The 25,245-nt window shown below is 41.6% G+C and overlaps 1 protein-coding gene across 2 annotated transcripts in view; it reads right to left on the reverse strand.

Moving 5' to 3' along the window:
* The window catches only part of TMTC3 (transmembrane O-mannosyltransferase targeting cadherins 3), a 137,555-nt gene that overhangs the window by 102,552 nt on the left and 9,758 nt on the right, over nt 1–25,245 (reverse strand). For both annotated transcript variants that reach the window (XM_077471383.1, XM_077471384.1), the window contains exons 2-4: nt 21,905–21,998; nt 20,590–20,810; nt 14,465–14,683 (exon numbers count right to left, since the gene is read on the reverse strand). In XM_077471383.1, the coding sequence (XP_077327509.1) occupies nt 14,465–14,683; nt 20,590–20,778 (408 nt within the window). In that variant the 5' untranslated portion in view covers nt 20,779–20,810; nt 21,905–21,998. The remainder of the gene's footprint in view (nt 1–14,464; nt 14,684–20,589; nt 20,811–21,904; nt 21,999–25,245) is intronic.

Here is a 25,245-nt window from a genome sequence, read left to right on the forward strand (position 1 = left end):
TGTCTATGGGAAGGTTTGACAATTCTTCCAGAAGCGGACGAGAAGGCCTGGCTTGCAGTCTCTACTAAAATTCATCCCAAAGGTGTTCCATCGGGTTGAGATCAGGTCAGTCAAGTTCCTTCACCCCAAACTCACTCACCCATGTCTTTATGGACCTTTCTTTGAGCACTGATGCATTAGAACAAAAATTGGCCATTCCCAAACTGTTCCCCCAAAGTTGGGAGCATGAAATTGTCCAAAATGTCTTGGTATGCTGACGCCTTAAGCATTCCCCTTCACTGGAACCAAGAGGCCAAGTCCTGAACTTGAAAAAAACAACCCCAGACCATAATGACCCAGACCCCCCCACCAAATAATTTGCACCAGGGCACAAACCAAGGTTCATAAACACATGGATGAGAAAATTTGGGGTGGAGGAACGTGACTGGACGGCACTGCAAACCAGGCCTTCTTGTCCAAAATCAGTGCCTGACCTCACAAATGCGTTCCTGGAAGAATGGTCAAACATTCCCATAGATCAGTGATGGCGAACCTTGGCACCCCAGATGTTTTGGAACTACATTTCCCATGATGCTCATCCACTCTGCAGTGTAGTGGAGCATCATGGGAAATGTAGTTCCAAAACTTTTGGAGTGCCAAGGTTCACCATCACTGCCATAGATACTCCTAAACCTTGTGGACAGCCTTCCCAGAAGAGTTGAAGCAGTTATACCCACAACTTGGGAAATTTTATGAAGGGGTCACGGCACTAGAAAGATTTAGAACCCCTGGTGTAAAAGGAAGGTATCTCAATACTTTTCGTAATAAAAATCGATCTATACACATATATCTATATCCAAAAACAGATGGGGTGAACAGCACTTCAGTAACCTCTATGTACAATGCAATCAGGCCATTCCACTGGCCAGATATAGAAAAAAGTTCAGAGGATTGCTGCACTAAAAATGTATTCAAATAGAGGTGGGCGAACTTCTCGCCTCGATGCTGGAAGCTAATATAACTCTAATACTCAAGGAGGGGAAGGACCAACAGGAAGTCTCATCATATCGGCCAATATCCCTGCTGTGTTCGGACATTAAAATTCTAGCTAAGGCCCTAGCAACCCGTTTAAATAAGTATATTCATAAACTAATACATCCAGACCAGTCGGGTTTTATTCCGGGTAGGACAACCAGTACCAATATCAGAAGAGTTTTCCTTAATATTCAAACACCCAGGGACAACGACAGGCCGGGAGCTATTTTGGCCTTAGACGCGACTAAGGCTTTCGACAGTCTGGAATGGGGCTACTTGTGGGGAGTGTTGGAGAGGTTTGGCTTTGGCCCTCAATTTATCCAATGGATAAAACTACTCTATAATAGGCCCAGGGCAAAAATCAAGATGGGAACTGAATTTTCGGAGGCTTTTCAGCTGGAGAGAGGTACAAGACAGGGGTGCCCACTGTCACCCCTCTTGTTCGTATTAGCCATGGAGCCCCTGGCTGTCCTGGCAAGATCATGCCCGGACATCCAGGGATTCCGGCGCGGAGTAGGGGGAAGATAAAATCGCCCTGTTCGCGGACGATGTCCTGTTCTTTATTGGGGACATGGACTCAACCCTGAGCAGGGTAGTGCAGATGATGGGGGAGTTTGGTCAGCAATCTGGTCTTGTAATTAACTGGAGTAAATCAGCTCTCCTGCCATTGACCAGACCTGGGGATCAATGGGCGTCGCCGGTGATTACAGGTCTAGAGACAGTGTCTAGACTGAAGTACCTGGGCATCTGGATCTCTGGGGAAGTGAATCAGTATGTTAAGGAGAACTTAGTACCACTGTTAACGAAATTGAAGCAGAAACTTAATAGGTGGTGTGGCCTTCCTCTCTCCGTGGCGGGACGCTGTAACTTAAAAATGATTTGGCAGCCACAAATATTATATATCCTACATAATTCCCCAATCTGGATTAACCAGAAATGGTTCAAAAAAATGGATTCTCTTATTCGAGACCTAATCTGGAAAAAGGGGCATGCCCGGATTGGGCTGCAGACGATGCAGCTTCCCGTAGCGGAGGGAGGATTGGCCATACCCCATCTGAGAGCATATTTTTTAGCTGCCCAACTTCAGCACTTAGAAGGGGCAGGGCTCCAAGAGGGAGGGTTCCCCAAACCATAAATTGATGATGGTTGGGGTACCCCATAAGCTACTGGCTGAAGCTTTGGAGGCTAATTCATTCGTCCATAGATGCCCTACTAATATACTAATGAGGAAGGTATGGCATAATGCAAAGCAAACTATGGAATATGTGGGGGTAACTATCTACACGCCCCTATGGCACAATCGATATCTATGCGAACTAAACAATATAGACAGATCTTTAGAATGGGACAGGCAGGGAATTAATAGGTTGGTGCAACTATATGAAGGGAATGTAATGAAATCCTTTGAAGCCCTTAGACAGGAATTTGATGTCTCTAATAAGACGTTTTACAAATACCTACAGCTGAGACATGGTATTCAAGCTCAATATGGGTCATTTGAGATTGAACGGACCGAAATTCCCCTACTCCAGGGACTCATGGACCGCAGGCAAGTAAAAGGCCAGATCTCCAGATTATACACAAAGATTAGGGGAAGGACCCTGAAGGGAGAGGGCCCGGATAAGAGCAGGAGGGGGTGGATAGGAGATGTGGGCCCGATAACTCAGGAACAATGGGATAAGACTCTTGAACAGGGGAGATTGGTCTCTATATCCCCATCGCAGCGTGTGTCACATTTGTTCCTTATATATAGGGCATATTATACCCCCTATAAGTTGTGGAAAATGGGCAGGAAATCTAATGATAGCTGCCCCAGATGTGGGGCATTGGGGGACCTTTTTCATATGGTATGGAAATGCCCAAAATTGTATGGGTACTGGTTAGAAATAGTACTTAGAATAAATAGGATTTTTAAGATCACCCTGAAACCAGAGGCCAGGATTTGTTTATTGGGGATTTTTGAGGAGGATAGAATCTCTCCTGTAATCAAGCTGTCTGTCCTGAGATGTTTGTACCAGGTCAGACGGCTGATAGCTATAAATTGGCAAGCCAAAAATCCCCCGACAATTGAACATTGGGTTAACGCAATCAACTCTACCATTTGGTGTGAGAGAGCAATGTTTATAAAACAAAACAATTTAAAAAAATTTGGGGCAATATGGAACCCGTGGCTGATCGGTATGGGCTACCCCCTAGGGGAGGCTATTGTGAGGGCGGCCTAGCATTTGCCTGGATGGCTGGCGGCGACGGCTCTCCCTCTCTGGTTTCCCCTTTTATCTCTTCCCATATCAACATGTGTCCATTACTTCCCAACCAGCCGACCATTATTGGCAGGGCTGGTACTAACAGTGTGTGCTCGAAGAGGGGGGGGGTGGAGGGGGTAGAGGGTGAGCCCGGCGTGATGTGCGGGTCGGGAGCGCCCACGCCACTGTATTATTTTTGTATGAGATGATGATCTCTATGAATTGTGGAAATTATTGTTATTATGTATAGAGAAAATTTTTCTAATAAAGATGAATTCGTTTAAAAAAAAAAAAAAATGTATTCAAATAAAAGGACATACAAAAAAATGAATTCGAAGTTTCGGGTTATCAAGATAATGCCCTTCTTCAGATAGGAACACATCAAAATCTCCAAAGCATATACAGATATTTATATACATATCATAAACACTTGTAATCGATTCGTTTAGACAATCATCTGAAACCACATCAGCAAAATGTCTTTAATTAATCAATGGCAATGAGATGACTGAAATAAATGGGTACAATCCAACAGCACTTCACATGCATCCCAATAAAGACCTATTGTAAAAAAAAATGACAGTGATATAAAACAACCATCACCAATGTATCAATATTATACATATTTAAAATATATCCTCATAACATTTTTCTTAATAAAAAAAATAATCCTACATAGAAAGAGATTAGAAGGAGGCTTAGTCTCACTAAGATATACCATACTTATCGGATTATAACATGGGGGGAAATCACGGGTGCGTGTTATATGCCGTTAGTTTACCTTGGAGGGGGAAGGAAGGGGACAAGCGCCGCCGGAATTCACAGAGCCATCATCTCCCGTTTACTCCACTCTCGCGTCACACGAACAGTCCCGCCTCCTTCACCGGCATTGGACCAGTGTTCTGTCTATCACAGGAGCTGGTCCAGGAGATGGCGGAGGCAGGACTGTATGTGACTGCTGACTGAGAGCCGAGTAAACAGGAGATGGCGGCTCGTGAGTTCCTGCACTGCCCTGATGAGAGATGGTGAGGCTGCAGATGGGCATTAATCAGGAAGCTGCATTGAGAGATGGGCTGCAGAGGAGCACAGATCAGGCTGCATTGAAGCTGCAGATGGGCACAGATCAGGCTAAACTCGCTCATCCATGTCTTTATGGACCTTTCTTTGTGCACTGATGCATTGGAACAGGAATTGGCCACCCCCAAACTGTTCCCACAAAGTTGGGAGCATGAAATGGTCCAAAATGTCTTGGTATTCTGACGACTTAAGAGTTCCCTTCACTGGAACTAAATTGTTCTCTATGTGCCCTCTTCACACCACAAAATGCAGGTATAAAAGTAAAACATTCTGTTTTCTGAAAAGACACTACCCCATCATGAAGGCTATTTTACATGAGGTAAATCTTGTTTAAAATGTCAGGGGCAGTTGAACTTCTGGTTTGCTTGGATGTATCTGCTGCAAGTCTCCAAGACCTCAACACTAGGGTTGTTTCTCATCCTTCCTCTCCAACTTGCCATTCACAAAATGAAGCCGGGGGTGTGCGGAGCTTCCATATACGAGCAGGCTGAAAGGACAGTGGTAACTATTGCCCATGGCTTGTAAATAAGAAGACTCTTCTAAGATAAATCTGCATAAGGAGATGGCTTTTTAGGGAACAATGTATAACTGCTTGAGCACTGTTAAGTTTTATTGTGCCTGCATTTGGGTTTCAAAGCAGAAATTCAGGAGACATGGCTTATTGCACAGCTATTCATATGTAAACTGTTCTACCTGTTAAAAGATCTGTAATTGTTTTTGGCCCATCTTGTGATCAAAGTATTTTTCCCAGACATCATACACAAGTCTTGAACATTTACCAGTAGCAGCACACTAAGCTTTCCTACAGAATGAAAAATTAAAGAGCAGCAGCACGCCAATAGGTCATTCCTCTGTTAACTCTGCTCTTGCCTATAGTTTGTATGCTCCCTGTGGCCCCTGTCATTTTTTCAGGTGGACCCAAAGGGACCACCCATTGCCCTCTATGAAGCGTTGGATATCAGTGGATATCCAATCCTGTCCACTAAAAAAAACGGATGGGGCAATCTGTTGCCCATATGTTTGGTGGATCAATTGGACAGACGGTCCGTTTCTATATGACCGCCCATTCAGGAAAGCATAAGCGGAGTGATCGTGGACCTGTCATCCGCCTGCTCAGCAGGGATCAAAGAACTAATTTCCCGCTTAACAGGTAGATCCATTCCCGGGGTCCGCCTGTCTAAAAGGAGCCCATTAGCACATGTGGACTGCAGCAGACCCCAGCTGATTTCTAGGGCTGGTTCTCAGCCTCCCAAACTGCTGTGAAAGAGTATACAGGGGTACTGCGTTTGAAACTGCATTAGTGATTTTTTTTTTTTTTTTTTTTTTTAACTGTACAGATGTAACAATTGGCGTTTTGATATCTGCCTAGTGTTCATCGTTTACAGACAACTAAACCCAAGACCAACGATTTTTATATTGCAGCCTACCAGTCTTTAGATGTGTTGGCTGCTTTAGTTTTTTTCCCAGAGGATGTGGATTCCATGTCACTTCCATGTCAGCTCATTAGAAATGGGAGAGTAAAAAATTGTGTAAAATTGACACAGGACTCCCAAAGAGGAAGTTTGAGAAGTTCCAGCAGAAGATTGGTGAGCAGAGAAAACTATGCTTTAAATCTTCACTGGGTTTTGTAAGTCTGGAAACTTGAAGACTTCAAGGAACATTGGGAGGAATGGAGTCTTCAGTCTTGAGTCCGGGCTTTCCAGACGTTCTTCAGGTTGTATGTGTCCAGGTGCGCACATTCATTATGAGGCAGATCTGAGCATAGCTCAGAAGAGTTAGTGTTGGAGCAGTTGCTGCAGCCAGGAGGGAGGTGTGCTACCATTTAGGAACCCAGGCAATAGCCCTGAGATGGCACTCCGTGTAGAAGAGGTTCCAGGTCAGTGGATTGACAGAGTTGGGCCAGCTGAGATAGTCGGGAGACCATAGCTGAGCCAACTGGAAGAGGGAGTCCTGGGGACCAGAGGGGACTGTGAGTCTTGGAGGAGTGTGAAAGCCTGGAGTGTCAGGAGAACCCCATCCTAAAGGCCAGGAGTGGGCCTGCACAGCTTTGTACTGTGACCACAGCTGAGTGAGTCTTGAGAGCCAGGTGGCTTAGCTTGTTTTATAGTTTGTGTTGTAATTTTTTGGAGAAGAACCCCTGTGTTGGCAACCCATGCATGTATGAGCTTACATTTTTGTTACCTTCAATAAAAGTGGGCTACCACGCCCTTAAACTGAAGTTACTGTTGGCTGTCAACTCACTGAAAACGCATCTACCACTGAACTAGGCTTCCCCCAATATCACAGAATGCAAAACAATCTCATCTTTGTTATGAAATCTACTAGTCCTATCAGTCTACATGTAGTAGAGATAAATAAAGGCAGACATATTTGAAGACCAGCCAGGAAAGGAGAGGCGGTAGAGGCAACAATGGCTCCCCCATAGATACAGTGAAGAAATTAGTGTAGCCCCTTGAAGTGCGTTATTGGAAATATGGCCAAAACCGATTGATGTTCTACTTCCAGGCAGCAGTCATCAATGCCGCTAAAGATCTAGCAATAAGTTCCACGTTATGTTAGATCTTCGCTCTAAGTGCTACAGTATGTCAGGCTCTGTGGCGAGGCATCATCCTACATGTACTGAAGAAAGGTAAGCACATCTGGAGACATTTTACCCACATGATTAAAACTCCACTTCAGCAAGGCTGATTGACAATGTCCCAAACTGCTATCCTTTGTCTTAACCCACATTTCTTCCTAGAATAGGAGACTGCAGGGAACATAGAGAGGTGCTTTGGAATTCCACAAGCTGGTTAATTAAAACATTTATTTAACTTCCTCCTGAAAGCCGTTTTACGTAAAAGGAAAGGTGACAGCCAAGCAAAAGAGGATGCCAAATTTCAAGTTAAAAATTATGCATCCAAGGTACTTCATTTTTAACTAAATATAATGAAAGCAAGAGGTAGTATAGCTATTCAACAAGAGGTTAACAAAGTGACAGGACATATGTTTTAAGGTATCTGAAACACAGCTATGAAAATGTAAAACTCAAAAGTCAGTCAATTCTATTTAAAGAGCCAGCAGCACCGAAGGAGTCAAAGAATGTGTGCTTGCGTTAAAATAAGTCCCAGCTGTAGGTTTTGAGAAAAGTACGTTACCTCTTTACTTGGATTTGCCCAATACTGTGGTGAACACATGTTATATTCCTTTGTACAATCATAGTACATGTTCAAGGCAAACCTTTTTGAAGTTAAATATCTGTAGACCTCCCCATCTATCACCTAGTTACATATGCTATGTATTTCCCTAAATCTACATAAAATGGAAACATCTGAAATTAGAAGTACTAGGAAGCACAAAAAGCAAAAAAGGGATTCAGTTAAATCGTGTGACCTATGCTTTGCACACCCTACATACAGTGCCTTGAAAAAGTATTCATACCCCTTGAAATTGTCCACATTTTGTCATGTTACAACCAAAACCATAAATGTATTTTATTGGGATTTTATGTGATAGACCAACACATAGTTGGCACATAATTGTGAAGTGGTAGGAAAATGATAAATGGTTTTCAAAATTTTTTTAAAAATAAAAAAATATGTGAAAAGTGTGGTGTGCATTTGTATTCTGCCCCCCTGAGCCAATATTTTGTAGAACCATCTTTTGCTGCAATTACAGCTGCAAGTCTTTTTGGGGGTGTCTCTACCAGCTTTGAATATGTAGAAAGTGACATTTTTGCCCATTCTTTTTAAAATAGCTCAAGCTGTCAGATTGGATGGAGAGCATCTGGGAACAACAATTTTCAAATCCCAAGGGCTTTCATACCGGAGCGGTGAAAAAAAAAAAAAAAAAAAAAAAAAAAAAAGTCCTGCAAGCAGCATCTTTGCAGTGCTGTAGGAGTGGTGTATACACTGCTCCTAAAGCACCCCTGCCCACTGAAATCAATGGGGCAGCGGCATTTTAACCCTTTTACAGCCGCTAGCGGGGGTTAAAAGCACCCCGCTATTGGCTGAATAACGCAGCTAAAACAACGCTAAAAATATAGCCACTTTACCACTGACGCCCGCCTGGCCCATTGTGAAAGTAGCCTTAGGGTTGTTGTCCTGCTGGAAGATGAATCCCTGCCACCGTCTCAAGACTACAACAGGTTTTCTTCCAAGATTGTACTATATTTGGCTCCATCCATCTTCCCATCAACTCTGACCAGCTTCCCTGTCCCTGGTGATGAAAAATCTCCCCACAACATGATGCTGCCACCACTATGTTTCACGGTGGGGGGTGGTGCAGTGTTAATTTTCTGCCACCCATAGCGTTATGCTTTTAATTTTGGTCTCATCTGACCAGAGTACCTTCTTCCATGTTTGCGGTGTCCCCCACATGGCTTCTCGCAAACTGCAAAAGGGTCTTTCAACAACGTCTTTCTTCTTGCCAATCCTGTATAAAAGGCGCAATTTGTGGAGTGTACCCCTTTCACATGTGCGGATCCGTATTCAGCCATCCGCTTGTTCAGCGGGGATTGCTCCATTGATTCCCGCTGAGCTGGCAGATGACAAGTCCTTCTGACCTACCAGACCTCCACTCTCCTCTATGGGGGGAGGGAATCTGATGGACACGGACCACCTGTCCGTTTTCATTTGATAGACGGATGGATCATAGGACATCCATCCGTCTTGATTATGCTGATCGGATGTCAGCGGAGATATGTCATCGCTGACATCCGCCACTCCATAGAGATGTATAGAGCGACCGTTCAGGACCGCCTGTAAAAACCGACAGGTGGATCGGAACGGTCCGCACGTGTGAAAGAGCTGTGGATCTCGGCAGGTCCTCCAGAGTTACCATGGGCTTCTTGGCTGCTTCTCTTATTAATGCGGTCCTTGCCCAGCCTGTCAGTTTAGGTGGACGGCCATGTCATGGTCAGTTTGGAGTTGTGCCATACTCTTTCCATTTTTGGATGATGGATTGAACAGAGCTCTGTGAGATGTTCAAAGCGTGGAATTTTTTATTTTTTATATTTTAATAACCTAACCCTGCTTTAAACTTCTGTACAACTTTATCCCTGACCTGTCTGGCAGGTTCCTTGGCCATCATAATGCTGATTGTTCCCGAAGGTTATCTAACAAACCTAAGAGGGCTTCACAGAACAGCCATATTTATACTGAGATTAAATAACACATAGGTGGACTCTATTTACTAATTAGTTGACTTCTGAAGGTAATTGGTTTCACTAGACTTTACTTAGGGGTATCAGAGTAAAGGGGCTGAATACAAATGCATGTCATAATAACATGAAAAACATTTAGCATTTTCCTCTCACTTCACAATTATGTGCCACTTTGTGTTGGTCTACCACATCAAATCCCTATAAAATACATTTGCATTTTTTTGGTTGTAACATGACAAAAATGTGGAACATGTCAATGGGGTATGAATACTTTTTCAAGGCACCGTATTCCTATTATCCTTCAACACCTCCCAAGAAAAAAAAAAAAGTTAACAGTCTTTGCATATGCCATGGCCTTTTTGAGCTGCCGGCTTATCTATCAGATTGGCCTCTAGTGGCTGGCTTGACTGTGTGCATACCTGGAACTCCTCGTGAAATCACACACCAACAATGCAGGGCTTTGGAAGGTGAAGATGCACGGAGGACAGCTGTAGAAATGCTAGTGTCCTGCTCAACTAGTGGTGGCAAAGAAGGCTGAGATCAAAGAAATTTAGTGAAAATGAGTGGGAGTGCTAGAAGTTTCCCCAGGAAGATTTAAAGTGGTACTAAACACACACACTGTTAAATTTACATTTTCCCTTCTATTTCTATATGTGGATGACAGCACTGATTTAAAAAAAAAAAATTTTTTTTAATAAAAATGATCTAAATTGATCTTTTTCCTAATCGATATACATCATTGGAATATAGAGTAAAAATAAATAAAATCAATAAAATTAAATTGTCAGACATATATTAAAATCCAGTTTTTATTATTTTGTGGAAATAACGGCGTGGGTGGATTTCTGATAGTCATGGGCTCTGCCATGTCCTTCCAGCCTGAGATCTAGAATAAGAGGGAGGTGAAGCCACCATTAATCTACATGCTATATCCCACCCCCATTGTGTTTAGCTGGTTGGTGGGCGTGGAGGTGGTAGGGAAGGAGTGGGCTGTCATTAACCACTGTGTATACGACCACATGTGTGACTCTATAGTCACATGGGCTGCTCAGATGCAATAGAGGAGTAAATACTCAGCATAGAAACTCACTGAAAACTGAGCATGTGCAGGGTTGCCACCACAGCTGCAAAATCCATAGCTGCATTGGGGACATTAACAGAAGGTGGAGATAAAGAGCTGCAGGATCAACCAAGTTTTGCAGAAAACCGCTCATAGTGACCAAGTCGAGTATGAACAGCATGTAATACAGAACTTATTGATAGTTTTTATGATGAGTGTTTAGTGACACTTGAAGTAACTGACATGAGCCATAAACTCCAACATTCACCAGTGATGACAAACAGGTGTGGACAGTAAGCCTTTCAACAATTTTTGAAACCACCTAGATAAAAGTTATTTGCTGAATATAGTATGCGTTACACAAATTTCTTTAAAACTAACAAAAATTGAATATACGGTAGTCTGAAATATGGCTATACAAAGGTCTTACAATAGTTGAAATTTATTTCAACTGTGCACCTAAGAGGCTCGGCTGGAGTTCCTAACCAGCCATAGCCACCTGACAGGCCCTTAAAATGAATACTAGCCTTATCAACACTGAACACTAAACACCGAACGTGCACTGTGATGTTTTATCTATCAACAGCAAAGTGTTGAAGATGAAGAGTCTGGTGGTTGTTCTGTTGTAAGGTGTCTATCAACTACTGAATTTACCAAAAGCTACTCAAACCAAACAGCACAACACTAAGGGGTCAATTCATAAAATGGAAAAAAAAAAAAAAAAAAAAAAAAGGAAGAATGTATTAGCTATTCGTCTAGCTCCATCTAGTGGCTGTAATTCATTATTTTACTATTGCCTACAAAAATAAATACACACACATTTAGAAGAGCAAATTGCCTAAACATTAGCTTTTGCCTAATTTGCACAGAACAAATGTGCATGCAGATTCACTGTATGATTATCTACAATTTGGAATATACACTGGAAATGACACTTTGCTACAATGTAAAGTAATGAGGGTACAGCTTGTATAACAGCGTAAATTTGCTGTCCCCTCAAAATAACAACACACAGCCATTAATGCCTACACCGCTGGCAACAAAAGTGAGTACACCCCTAAGTGTAAATGTCCAAATTGGGCCCAATTTGCCATTTGACTCAGTGTTACAAGGTCTCAGGTGTGAATGGGGAGCAGCTGTGCTAAATTTGGTGTTATCGCTCTCATGTCACATGAAAACATAAAAAAAAAAAAAAAAAAAAAAAAAAAAAAATGTGAGGGGTCTACTCACTTTTGTGAGATTTTAATTATATATATGTATATATATATATATACACATATACATACACACACACACACACACACACACACGTGAACTTTAATGGCATCCCAGTCTTAATCCATAGGGTTCAATATGGAGTTGGCCCACCCATAGCAGCTATAACAGCTTCAACTCTTCTGAGAAGGCTGTCCACAAGGTTTAGAGGTATCTATGGGAATGTTTGACCATTCTTCCAGAAGCACATTTGTGAGGTCAGGCACCGATGTTGGACAAGAAGGCCTGGCTTGCAGTCACCGCACTAATTCATCCCAAACGTGTTCTATTCGGTTGAGACATGGATGAACGAGTTTGGTGTGGAAGAACTTGACTGGCCTGCACAGAGTCCAGACATCAACCCGCTAGAACACCTTTGGGATGAATTAGAATGGAGACTGTGAGCCGGGCCTTCTTGCGCAACATCAGTGCCTGACCTCACAAATGTGTTTCTGGAAAAAAAGTCAAACATTGGCATCTTAAATTAAACAACTTTACAAATGCGGTTTCCTTATTTCTGACGCCAACCTTTGAAAAGCCAAGAGTATTTAACTAACCTTGAATTCATTCAAGTCACTCCTCTGCCTGCACTTTCTAAATGTTTTTGTAGCACTTAAGAGAGTTGTGGCCACAGTTTAATCAGAGCCGGTTCACACAGCGGGCGATGCGAGGCGACACGACTCGCCTCGCTCTCGCAAGTCGCCCCCATTCTGTACAATGGAACCGTTCTGAGAGGAGCGACTCGAGTCGCTCCGACTCAGAAAAAAGATTCCTGTACTACTTTTGGGCGACCTCGGGGCGACTTGCATTGACTTCTATACAGAAGTCATTTGCAAGTCGCCGCTGAGGCCGCGGCAGGTCGCGGCGAGGCAAGTCGGAGTCGCCTCGTTTCGCCTGCAGTGTGAACCGGCCCTCAGGAAATATTGTTATTGGAAAAAATATAAATAAAAAAATAAATTCCAAAAATGGTCTTTAAAGTGGTTGTTACCTTTAAAAAGCAAATCACTGACAGCCCTTCTATTTTCTTTAGCCATAATGCACAGTGTTTTTTTTTTTTTTTTAAAACAATGCCTCTAAATACTATTTTTTTCAGATATAGTCAGGCCCGTAACATATCTCTTGGCTGCTCTCCTCCTCTGATCCAGGGCTACAACGGGTGAGGCCAAGATTTCCCTCTGAGCCGCAGAGGTCATGCGATTGCCACGCTGGCTGCTCTGCCCCTCCCACTGTAGCTCTGGATCGGAGGAGGAAAGTGGCCAGGAGTTACATGTTTGGCCTGAAGCCATCTGAAATAAAAAATAAATAAATAAAAACACACACACACACACACACACACACACACTGTGCATTAAGGCTGGATAAGAAAGGGTCTGGCAATGAAATTTTTAAACTTTTCTTTAGTATAGCGGCAGGAAGGGGGGAGAGAGGAGAGAGCTGCGGATGATGGAGGCACATAAAAAAAAAAACATGCAGCCATGATTATCGTGGTCAGCACACAGGAACTGGCAGGATCAACTGTTTTTTTTTTTTTTTGTTTTTTTACAGCTTAGAGAGGAAAAGCACTGTGCTGACTAATCAGCTATAAGGGAACAGTACAATACATACTTTTATGTACAAAGTACATGTACACAGGGTTGTTTACAGTCATTTCTAGGCAGTTGAGTTTAAGAGGTATTTTTGGAACGCAAAAAAAAAATGCAATCAGAAGCTGAGTTTACAGGCATGTCAAGCGCCAAATGCTTCTAACCACGGGAACTCATGTTTAGCCGCATTTCGTTTACAGGTGTTTTTCATTTTTTGGCTATTTAAAAATGAACGCTTTTAAAACACAAAACGTGTCAAAACCCCACTAAACGCAGCATGTAAACATGGCAAAACTAATGTTTAAAACGTGGGTTACTATGTGTCAAGTTAAATTGATCAGGAAAGGTTGTAAAAACGTCCCGTGTACATGAAGCCTTAGAGCAGACTTCCGAGAAAACCAGTGAGACAATCACGTAGAATTGCCTTGATTTTTACAAAGAAAACTACAGCAGCTGATTGAAAAGGAAAAGTATTTTTAATAACATTAAATTGCAACATGGCTTGTGCGTTAATTGTGTATGTTATACATTTCACCCTTCACTTATCCTTTCAAGGGAAAAAAAACTTTTTTCTTTTTGAGAGAACACTGGAGTGCCCATTTTTGACAGAGGGGACCACCGTTTTGCAAGGTGTAAAAGAAGCCATCTATTTCAAACTGAATCACTGAACAAGGGTGGGGGCCTTCAGCACCATTCATCTTCCACATGCAGTATAATACTATTTCAAATCTCTATCCTGCCAATCTGACAATTCAAACCTTAAGCCATGGGAATTGAAGGATTAGCACCTATGCAAGATTCCAGAAACAAGATATGGGATTGTGTAACCAGAACAGGGTGGTTCCACAACTCTCACAACTCTTCTGCTCTTGGATAATCAATATCTGCCATGACAGACGCCATCATAATTGGATTAAGGCATTTGTGCTACCTGTGTAGAGATATACATGTTTGGATATATTCTTCACGCCGATTAGCACTGAAGATGGGCTATGTAATGTTTTCAACATTACAGAACACGTTTAGTTAAATGTGAATAAATAAAAATACTACTAAAAGAAAGAAAGGAAAAAAAATAAAAAATACTTACAGCTTCAGTATGTATTGGATGAACGGCAAACAAGAGAGCTGCAACCAGGCTGGTTTGGTGGTCCAAGAACAGTTTGCAAACCTTCAAGAAAATGACGCACACCACAGCATGGAGGAGCAGATTTAGAAGATGGTAAGAGACTGCATTTAATTCACTGAACAAATAGTTCAGACGAAAGGTCAGGACTGTGAGGGGGCGATATGATTTATGACTTCTCTCCTAAAAAGATACAGTGAAGAAAATAAATGACATACAGGTATGTCAGGTATAGAAATACAACATAAAATACATGTCTAAAACGATTGCTTTGCTGTAGAAAATATCTTTCTTAGCCAAGTCCAGCTGGTGATCATTATGTACGAGAGTGCTGTAACAGCAATTAAAACAAAACCAGTGATAAAAACTATTACTTTTTTTATTTTTTATTGCAATAGTAGTCTTTTTTTCTGCATTAAGCAATAGTAAAATAAAACATTGGGGGGACACAGAAATACTGATCTCGATTTACCCGTTTTCTCCGGCTACACAGAATGTTAGAAGCTAGGATCACAAACAAAGCGATAGGAAACTCAGCTTCTACAAATACATTTTCTAGCAAGCTGGAGACATCTGTTACAAGTAGTGTGATTGTTACCATAGTAATGATCTTGTAAGAAAAAAAAAAAATGTTTTCTTTAACCTGCAGTTCATTTCCATGATAACATTTCTATATAATCTATGTGAACGAGCCCTTAAAGTGGAAGTTCAGCCTAAAACTAAACTATCTCTAAATCTACTCTATCTCTAAATCCACATTCTAAGACTAACCAAGGCAACCCTGTAAAGCAATAATCGATATAGATACTGTGACGGAACCTATCCCCCACACTCCGCTTGAGTGCTTCCATCAGTATACCACTTCCCAAGTCCTGGAACACGAGTCCAATGGATCTGGCTATAGGAACCCCCAAGAACTAGACAATACTTGTCTTGGAGTACATCAGGAATAGTCCTTTATTTGAGATCTCCCACAAATATATACAGCAAGATGACTAAAACCGAACCTAATTAGCATGAGCTAATTATCTAATCAAGACTGGACTCCTTCATTTAATTGCAGGGTTAATTAGCACAAACAATAGGTGAAATACTCTTTAGAATCTGTGTCAAGCCAGACTAGACTCTACATTATACAAGACAACAGACAGGTGGCTGGAGTTGATGACATTAGCATCTAACATTTTGTTTTCCAACAGGGTGATTCAGTCTATTGCTAACATGGCATATACATATCCAGAGTCTGTGTGTCTTGGGGAGGACATGGACCTGAATCCAAGTAACACCACCTCAGGGGTCCCCAGGCATACAGCTCACAAAGAGCACCATTCCCCCAAATGCCAGGGCCCATAATCGGTGAGCAAGAGGCTCGCATTCAGTCCCCTCCAAAAGCCTTGGTCCCAGCTAGGTCTGTCACAGATACCTTTTCTAAAGCCGGTCTGGGTAGATGCTGTGTGTAGGAGACAGCGACAATGGCTGGGAAGTGAAGCCACCCATATTTACTATGCCCCTTCTGCACACTCTCACATACAGAAGCTGACAGCTCAGCGTGTGACAGGACCAGACCGGCCTCAGAAAAAAGGTATGCATTAGGGTACTTTCACACTGGAGAAGGTGTGTGTTAGCAGTAAAACTCCCACTAGTTTTAGTGCCACTTTAATGCCGTTATAGCGCCACTTTGTGGCCACTTTTAACCGCCACTAGCGGCTGAAGAAAATGTTAAAAGCATCGTATGGCGGTGCTGTCGGCGCACTTTGGAGGTCAGTTTGCATTATGTATACTGGATGGTTATGTGTGTATTTGCGTAAGAAGATTCCTTATTAATGCTCAAATTATCTAACATTTTTACACTAAAGATTGATTTATTCTCATTTACACTCCATGTAGACAGTGCATAAATCTTTGGAGGCTTTAAATTAGAACAGCGATAGTTTACATTCGCATCTGAAAAACGTTTTGAAAGATCAGGAGGTTATGAGAAAGATGTTCAAACATTAGTTTTCCATGGAACAAAGTCAAATTTCCATCAATGTGTTTAGTCCTCAAAGCTTAAAAAGTTTATTTTTATGTTTTGGAAGATGCTGTGGTTCAGTAAAGCATGAACAGATTCATAAGACGAAGCTGAATCTCTGGAATAAAAACCAAATCATTATTTCCAAGTAATTGGGTAGTCATTTGTGACAAGCCAAAGAGTAACGCATTATACTGCATCTGGTCTTGTAAAGAAACTTCTGAATATTGCAGAACTTCCACTCCCATCAGGGTCTAATGAACTGAATACTTGAACTTGTTAAGTTCAAGTATTGTTCATTTCTGGCAAAATATCCTAGCTTTCCATGCACCATTTCCACATATCTAAAAAGTATTTTCACTCCCATGAAAAAAATAGAAAAAATAAAAAATAAAATTTTAAAAGCAGTATTCAGCTCAAAAAAATAAAAATAAAAAATTAAAAATTGCAGCTTACCAAACTTTAACATATTGTAGCTGCATTCGCTTTTGCTGTTAGGGATTGTTTACTCTTGTGTTTGAGGGTTTAATTGCCCGTTTTTACCACCCCCTAAATGCCCCTCTTTAAGATGAAAAGGCAGGAGATGTACATATGCAATGGACTAGCTTCAGGGCTATGGCAAAAAATATACCGTGTTGCATTTGCCAGGCAGTACCGACACCGAATGAATGGGGCCATGGAACCATGAAATCCAGGAGGTGCGGCAATGATAGCTGTATATTTATACAAAGGAGTGTAGAGAATAGGGCATTCTGGATAGCATGGAGACTTTAACATACAGTACATGACCGCCTCTTGAAATGTGAATAAAGCACGACAGCAGCACTTCAGAAGAGGGAAGACGAGGGAAGAACACTCTTTAGGAAAAACAAAGCAGAAGAGAAGGTACTTCTAAGTGCAGTAATAAAAGACTTTAATGACAAGGAAGAGTTAAAAAAACTTCGTGAAAAAAAACTGGCCTATCAATGAATCCATAAAATCCAGTGGGATGCCTCCTGGGAGTAAAGACAGCTGCAGGTGGATGTTCCAGCCGACCAGCGGTGGGAAACAGTGGGGTAGATTTACCAAAAGGCAAATACACTGTGCAGTTGCACTTTGCAAGAGTAGTTGCTCCAGAGCTCAGTAAATGAGTAAAAGCTCTGCTGACTTCCATCATCCAATCAAGCGCAAGCAAAAATGCATTTATTTTTATTTTCCTTGCACGTGATTGGGTATTCTTTGCAAGCTTTACCTCATTTACTAAGCTCTGGAGCAACTGCACTTTCAGAGTGCAACTGTACTTTGCAAAGTGCACAGTCTTTTGGCCTTTAGTAAATCAACCCCAGTGTGTCTTTGATCCAATGAGCATGGCTCTCTATCTTGGATCAGAGCTACAGTGTTTCCCACCGCTGGTCGGCTGGAACTTCCACCTGCAGCTGTCTTTACTCCCAGGAGGAATCCCGCTGAACGTTATGGATTGATTTATATGCCTTTTTCACTCCCATCTTGTAAGTGTTTTTAACCCTTCCTTGTCATTAAAGTCTTTTTATACTGCCCTTAGAAGAGTCTTCTCTTCTGCTTTGTATATCTAAACAAAACCTTATGTTCTTTTCCATAATCTTTACCTGGTGATCTGGTCAGCAAAACTTCCACTCGCTCCCACTGCTTTCAATCAAATCATGTAAGGAAGCTGAGCCCGCCCCACTCTGGAGTGCACCTAAAAGTTCCAGCAAGAGTTTTTTTCTCTCCCCTTTTGGGATAAAGGTTTTAACTAAATAATGAAAAGCTGACAATTGTAAGCCCCCTGTAAGTGATAAACAGTTTGTCTTAACCCTCTGTTACTTTGTCTGGACAGCTTGGTTCGCTAAAGCAGAACTAAAGGCAATTTACTTACCTCCTCACTAAAGAACTTTATCCTTGATCTGGCTAGGAAGTGTTATATTTTGTTTTAAATTTAACAGACCAAGCTTGCCAGACAAAGTGGCAGCTAGAGGGTTAAGACAAACCATTTACCACTGACAGGGCTACTTACAATGGTCAGCTTTGAATAATTTATTTGTAGCACCCTGGTGTTTAGGCAATGTTGCTCCTAAATTTACCTGTCTTTGCTAATTGTTGAGGATCGATTGATTTCACTCCAAGTCTGTAATTGCTGCAAAAAAAATTTTATTTGGATACAGCGTTGCATGACCGTGTCATTCAAAGTGTAACAGTGCTGAAAGCTGAAAATTGGCCTGGGCAGGAAGGGGATGAACGTGCCCTGTACTGAAACGGTTAAATAGGGCGTAACGGATTCAAGGACATTAAGAGAATTAAGAAGGTGTCAAAGTGTGGAGGGAGATCATGGTCCACTCATGTTAGTTGGAGTTCGTTTAAATTTGCTAGTCCATCTAATCCCCCCCAGGTGTCTCTGTGGCGCCTTCATCCAGTGTGTAATACTGGAGGTGTGTTACTGGCTGCATCACCAGGTGAAAAAAGGTTGTAAAGGTAGAGCTGCACAATTAATAGTTAAAAAAATCGTGATCCCGAGATCTCCAATTCGATCTCCGATTCTTTCATATAAACAAGTGGAGAGACTATCTGCTCAAAAGAAAACATCCAGGCAGTCTGCCAAGTCTTTAACTTGAAACATTGTAAGTAAGCTTCCTTCTTAGATCAAAGGGATAAATAAAATAAATAAAATAAATAATCTGGGCAGACTGTCAAGTTTTCAACAAGGTGTAAATGCAGAAAGTTTAACCACTTAAAGTCTAAATCTTTTTCTGACACTTAAAGTGGAGGGCCAGCCTGAAAAAAAATATATATATATTAAAAATTAAAAAAAAAAATCTAAAAAAAAAAAAAATTAAAAATTTTTTTTTTTTTTTACTTACCAGAAGTGCCTGTTGCTAGGCACATAACCCTAATCTGCCTCTTTCTCCTCCGCGGAGATCTTCTGTCTTCTCTCCTCCGTGCGGCGTCTTCTGGGTAATGGGTCGCGCTGTGTTCTGGGAACTGTGTGTTCCAGAACACAGCGCGTCTCATTCACAAAGCGCTGCGTGACTCGCGCATGCGCAGTAGGAAACGGGCAGTGAAACCATAAGGCTCCACTGCCTGTTTCCCTTACAAGGAATGGCGACGCCGGGACCCGAGAGCCGAGGGATGGGTCGGCCTCGGGTGGCCGACATCGCGGGCGCCCTGGACAGGTAAGTGGGCTGATTAAGTCAGCAGCTGCAGTGTTTGCAGCTGCTGACTTTTTTTTTTTTTTTCTTAAACGGCCCTCCGCTTTAAGTTAAAATCAATATTTCTTGCTAGAAAATTACTTGGAACCCCTAAACATTATATATATTTTAGCAGAGACCCTAGGGAAAAAAAATGGCAATTGCTGCAATATTTTATGTCACACTGTATTTACCCAGCGGTCTTTCAAATGCAATTTTTGGGTAAAAAATACACTTCAATGAATAATAATAAAAAAAAAAAAAAAAATATATATATATATATATATATATATAAATATATATATATATATATATATATATATATATATATATATATATATATAGTAAAGTTAACCCAATCTTTTGGCTTTAATGTGAAAGGTGATGTTACACCGCGAGAATCGTGATCTTCTAAGCAAAAAAATCGTAAAGCTCTATGTAAAATGCATTAAGATAAAAAGCCTATGTGCAGCAGCCCCCCCAACACTTACCTGAGGTCCCTCTCTGTGCAGCGATGTCTACAAGTGTCTAAGCCGTCCAAGAATCCCCTTCCCGATTGGCAGAGACACAGCAGCGGTGCCACTGGCTCCTGCTGCTGTCATCCAGGGGAGAGAGAGGGAGTGGGGTCAGGGCTCTGTGTCTGGACATCCGAGCTGAGTCACAGCTCCCTAGCAAGTTGATTGCTGTGGGGGCACTGAACAGGAGGGAAGGGCCGCTCTGCAAATCCACTACACAGAGCAGGTAAGTATAACATTTTTGTTATTTTTATGGAAAAAAAAAAAAAAAAAAGACAAGACTTTACAATCACTTTACCTTTAGTCCTATAACATGCATTCAAACTGAGCTGGGGAGATAGTTTTAACAAGTACAAAAATGTAAGAACATTTAAAAGCACTTGCCTCTGACATCGGTGTCCCCCAGAAGTCATTTTGGAAGAGCTTTTTAATTGGCGTTGAAGGATGCAGATCTTTATTATCCAAAATTGCAGACACATCGTCAAAAACAAAACCACAGTAAAGACTGTTCCAATAGCACCCTATCACGACACATAATAAAATCCCAGCTTCCTTTAGATTAATCTCTGCCATATTCCTATGAACTGTTTGCTAGACTTCAGTCACTAGAAGAAAATAAATGTATTTTTTATTCAAATGTATTAACGTGCATAACACTGTAATTAGGCATAGTTACAGTTCACTGTTCATCACAGATATGGTGATCAAATTAGTTCATTCAATGTTAGAAACACATATAAAAAGGCATGCACACCAGAGCTCTATTTATACATCTTGCTCCACAAATAAATAAGGTATTTTTTGTAGAATCTGCAATCATGTGATTATTTTAGTAAAAAAAAAAAAAAAAAAAAAAAATAAAGGGGGGGAAGAGGAGGGATACTACTTAGCGATATTGCACAGAGCGAACCCTTATCTCCTCTTTGGTGGCTCCCCACCAGTGCTGTCAGAGCCTTCATCCAACGGTGCCACCTTAGCAAGCTGGGTGGCTGCACGACATTTATGTTCCCAATCACTCAGGGGACAGCACTGAAAATGTTACAGGGCACAGGTAAGTGTTTAGGGTTACCTGAATGCAAAGAAAGAATTGAGGTATTTAAAGAAAAAAATTAAAATAAAAAAATAAGAGAGTGGCCCCCTGCCCCGGTCACAGAAAAAAACAAAATGGGAAGAAATCACATAACATATTTATCTTTCCTGAACTTTCTTAATCCAGGGGGTAACCTAATCAATCTGCAAAAGAAGACCCTGGTATTGCTAAATACTCCAAATCTGGCATGAAGACATGGCAGCCCAGTGCAGAATGAACTTCTTACAGATCTGGGCTACTCAGCATTCCCTAGAAGGAGGGTGACATCACACTAGGCTAGGCACTATGGGCTGCAGTCAGTGGAAAGACAATTATGTTAAGTAACTTTTTTCCTACAGGTTTCCAGGTTTCATTTAGGTGGGGAAGGGCCACACATAAAAAGCAGACCCAGTAATTTTGATACAGGATCAGCTTTAACACTGCCCTACGTACTGGGCATTGGCCATAACAGCAATGACAAAACACAGAGCCACTCAGATTGGCTCTGTGCATTGTGTACATGCACAAGTAGAATCTAGAGTGCTATTTTAAAATGCTTCACCAGAATACCACAACCTGTAGGAAATAGGCTTACAAGGGAGTCAATATTAGTCATAAAACATTTCTTACCATGAAAGGAATAACATGCTGAAGTTCCTCGAGATTCAGAATGCCATTTGTGGCCATATATGCATCATTTGTCTTTCAAAAGATAAGCACAACACTGCAAAAAAAAAAAAAAAAAAAAAAAAATGTATATTAGTATAAAATGTAAGGATATTGACAATGGTGCAAACTAAAGTGCCTCACATGCTGTATTCACAGGGGTCTCCAAACTGCGGCACTTAGCTTCCTTTTACCTGGCCCTTAGGGCTCCATTTTATCCACTGATACCAACAATGAGGCCTCATTTGGCTGGGCTTCACCTCTGGGTCACAGAAGTGCAATTCTTTTGGCAGTCTTGTGACACATTTTCAGCAGAGAGCGGACTAAAATCCGATCTCCGCTGATGTCACCGAGATAAGTCCAGGCACTGCGTCATCCCAACTTTGGAAGTCTGGATTCGACAGGTGCTTAGACTGATGGCAGTCTCAGTGAGCCGCTAAGATGGCTGCTTCAAGCCCCTCCACAGTTCAGCGCTCCAGTGAGCTGACTGACAGTCAGCAGCTCTCCGCTCGGGGAGCTATGAGAAACGAGCCATCAGCAATGTTCGATCGCTCGATTCTCAGTGAAGAGGCGACGGGAGACTGATGCTGCATCCACCTAAGCAAGTATGACTAGGGGAAAAAAAAAAAGCAAACCCATATGTCTTTATTAAGGTGTAACATTAAAACTTGGTCAGAGTCTACCGCTGCCCCCCACTGAAAGGATCACTGGGGTTCTTCTCCCATCCGACTCCTGTAATTTATTACATTGGCACGTCAAGGAACAGGGGCTGGAGAAATCGGCTTTGCACTGGCAATCCACTTATCGTGGGTCACTAAACCTACATCATAAAAAAATAAAAATAACTAACTATCAATAAATAAATGGTGTATTACATGCTGTTGATACTCAATCCCTAAGAGATTTTTTATTTTTTTTTACAGAAAACAAAACACCTGGTTGATCCTGCTGCTCTTCATCACCACCTTCTGTTCATGCCTCCAATCCAGCTTGCAGCTGTGGTGGCCACTCTGCACATGCTCAGTTTTCAGTGAGTTTCTATGTGGAGCATTTCCTCCCTATCACATCTGAGCAGTCCATGTGACTATAAAGTCACACATGTGGGCATATACACAGTGGTAAATGACAACCTCCTCCTTGCCTACTAACTAGCTAAACACAATGGAGGCAAGATATTACATATAGATGAATGGTGGCTTCACCTCCCTCTTATTCAAAGACAGAGGCTGGAGGGGGGTGACAACATGTGACTGGCAGAATGTGCCCACACCAAAAAAATAAAGAGTTGATTTCAAATATATATTTGTATGACAATTTAAAAAACAGTTTAAGTGTGAGTGAGGGGGGCACTCACACCTCAAAATATTGAGCACCAGCCGCCACTGGTTAAAGCCCCTGCCTGGTTGATTTTTTTCTGTGGTCTTTGTACCATTGTGGAAATTCCCTTTCACATGCAGTCCCAGAGACAACAGTACGTTTTAATATTGGGTGTACTAGTTTGTAATGAACACTGCTCTATCTCTTTTTCTTGACAAAAGACATGTGGATATGTAAGCTTTTTATATACTGGTACACAAAACTAAATAAAAAAAATAACAAAAATAAAATAAAAAAGGAAAATAAAAATAAAAAAAGAGGAAGGAAGAAGCAAATTATTCACAGGTTGACTTGTATTATTCCCTTTTTCTAAAATCTTTAAAGCAGACAGCTGTCAGACACACATACCATACACAAAGAGGAACTATTGCCCGGGCTCTTTGAAAGACAGATCACCCGTCCAATCCTGTGACAGGTGATCTGTCTATCAAAGTTCTATGGACAAGGGGGATGGGCTGTATGTGATGGGCGCGTGGCGGGGAACATACAGCTATTGAAACGAAAGCCGTGATGTTCCTGGGGCTCTAATCAACCTGGCGGCGGCTGTCCTCTCTCTTCCTCTGCATAGGTTGGCTGCATCTGACGAGCACTGGTGAGGCTGCATTGATCTCCTGTGCCATGTCCGCAGTCTCTGACCCCTAATATTTTTAGATAATCTCTCAACTAAAGTGAGTACACCCCTAAGTAAAAATGTACAAATTGGGCCCAATTAGCCATTTTCCCTCCCCGGTGTCATGTGACTTGTTAGTGTTACACTGTCTCAGGTGTGAATGGGGAGCAGGTGTGTTAAATTTGGCGTTACCACTCTCACACTGGTCACTGGAAGTTCAAGATGGCACAGAACTCTCTGAGGATCTGAGAAAAAGAATTGTTGCTCATTATAAAGATAGCCTAGGGTATAAGAAGATTGCCAAAACCCTGAAACTAAACTGAAGCAAAGTGGCCAAGACCAAACAGCGGTTTAACAGGACAGGTTCCACTCAGAACAGGCCTCGCCACGGTCGACCAAAGAAGTTGACTGCACATGCTCACATTGCTATGCAGAGGTTGTCTTTGGGAAATAGACCTTTGACTGCTGCCAGCATTGCTGCAGAAGTTGAAGGGGTGGGGGTGTGTGTGTGTGTGTGTGTGTGTGTGTGTGTGTGTTACTTGCAATTGCTCCTGATGAGTGGGGGTTCCCACGAAATGCATAGAGCCTTAGCCTTATGCTCCATCTTCAAACCATGTGATCTTGAGACTCCGTAATAAGTGATATTATTTTCACTATTATTATTCATTAATGCATAATTATTTTTATATGATTGTTGTCGTTTATGAATTAGCATAATTGCACTACTGTGTACCAATGTTTCTATTACCCATAGACTGTTTTTTAATTATACCATCATCAACTCAACCATATTGTTTATGAATCAGTATATTTTTTATAAATTTTTACCAATATATTTATTGTTCATTTTTTTTATGAATTATGCCAATATCATGTATAATAAATTGTCTAGATTGTATCTAATTATATCATGTTATTCTTTTGAGTTAATGCTCATGTTTTCGGAGTCCATGACCATGTGATTCTACTTTTTTATGCTCTTAAGCTGTGCTTCGTGTAAAGTCCCAATTTTTCGCCTTGCTGTAATTTTTGGCATATAATAGGGATGGAGGCAGATGAACCTATCCATTTGTTGCCTCATGTAAAGTCCCAAAAACCCCGCCCCTCTTTTTTTATGTACTTTGACATACTGAAGCAGAGCATGATCCCCCCTCTTCAAAGACTGGGCCGCAGGGCAGTATTCCAACTTGATAAGGACCCCAAACACCCCTCCAAGACGACCACTGCCTTGCTGAAGAAGCTGATAGTAAAGGTGATGGACTGACCAAGCATGTCTCCAGAAATAAAAACTGTTGAGCATCTGTGAGGCATTCTCAAA

The sequence above is a fragment of the Lithobates pipiens genome, unplaced genomic scaffold, assembly GCF_037356315.1.
Source record: "Lithobates pipiens isolate NorthernLeopardFrog02 unplaced genomic scaffold, aLitPip1_a1.2 Scaffold_8, whole genome shotgun sequence".
Classification (NCBI taxonomy): domain Eukaryota; kingdom Metazoa; phylum Chordata; class Amphibia; order Anura; family Ranidae; genus Lithobates; species Lithobates pipiens.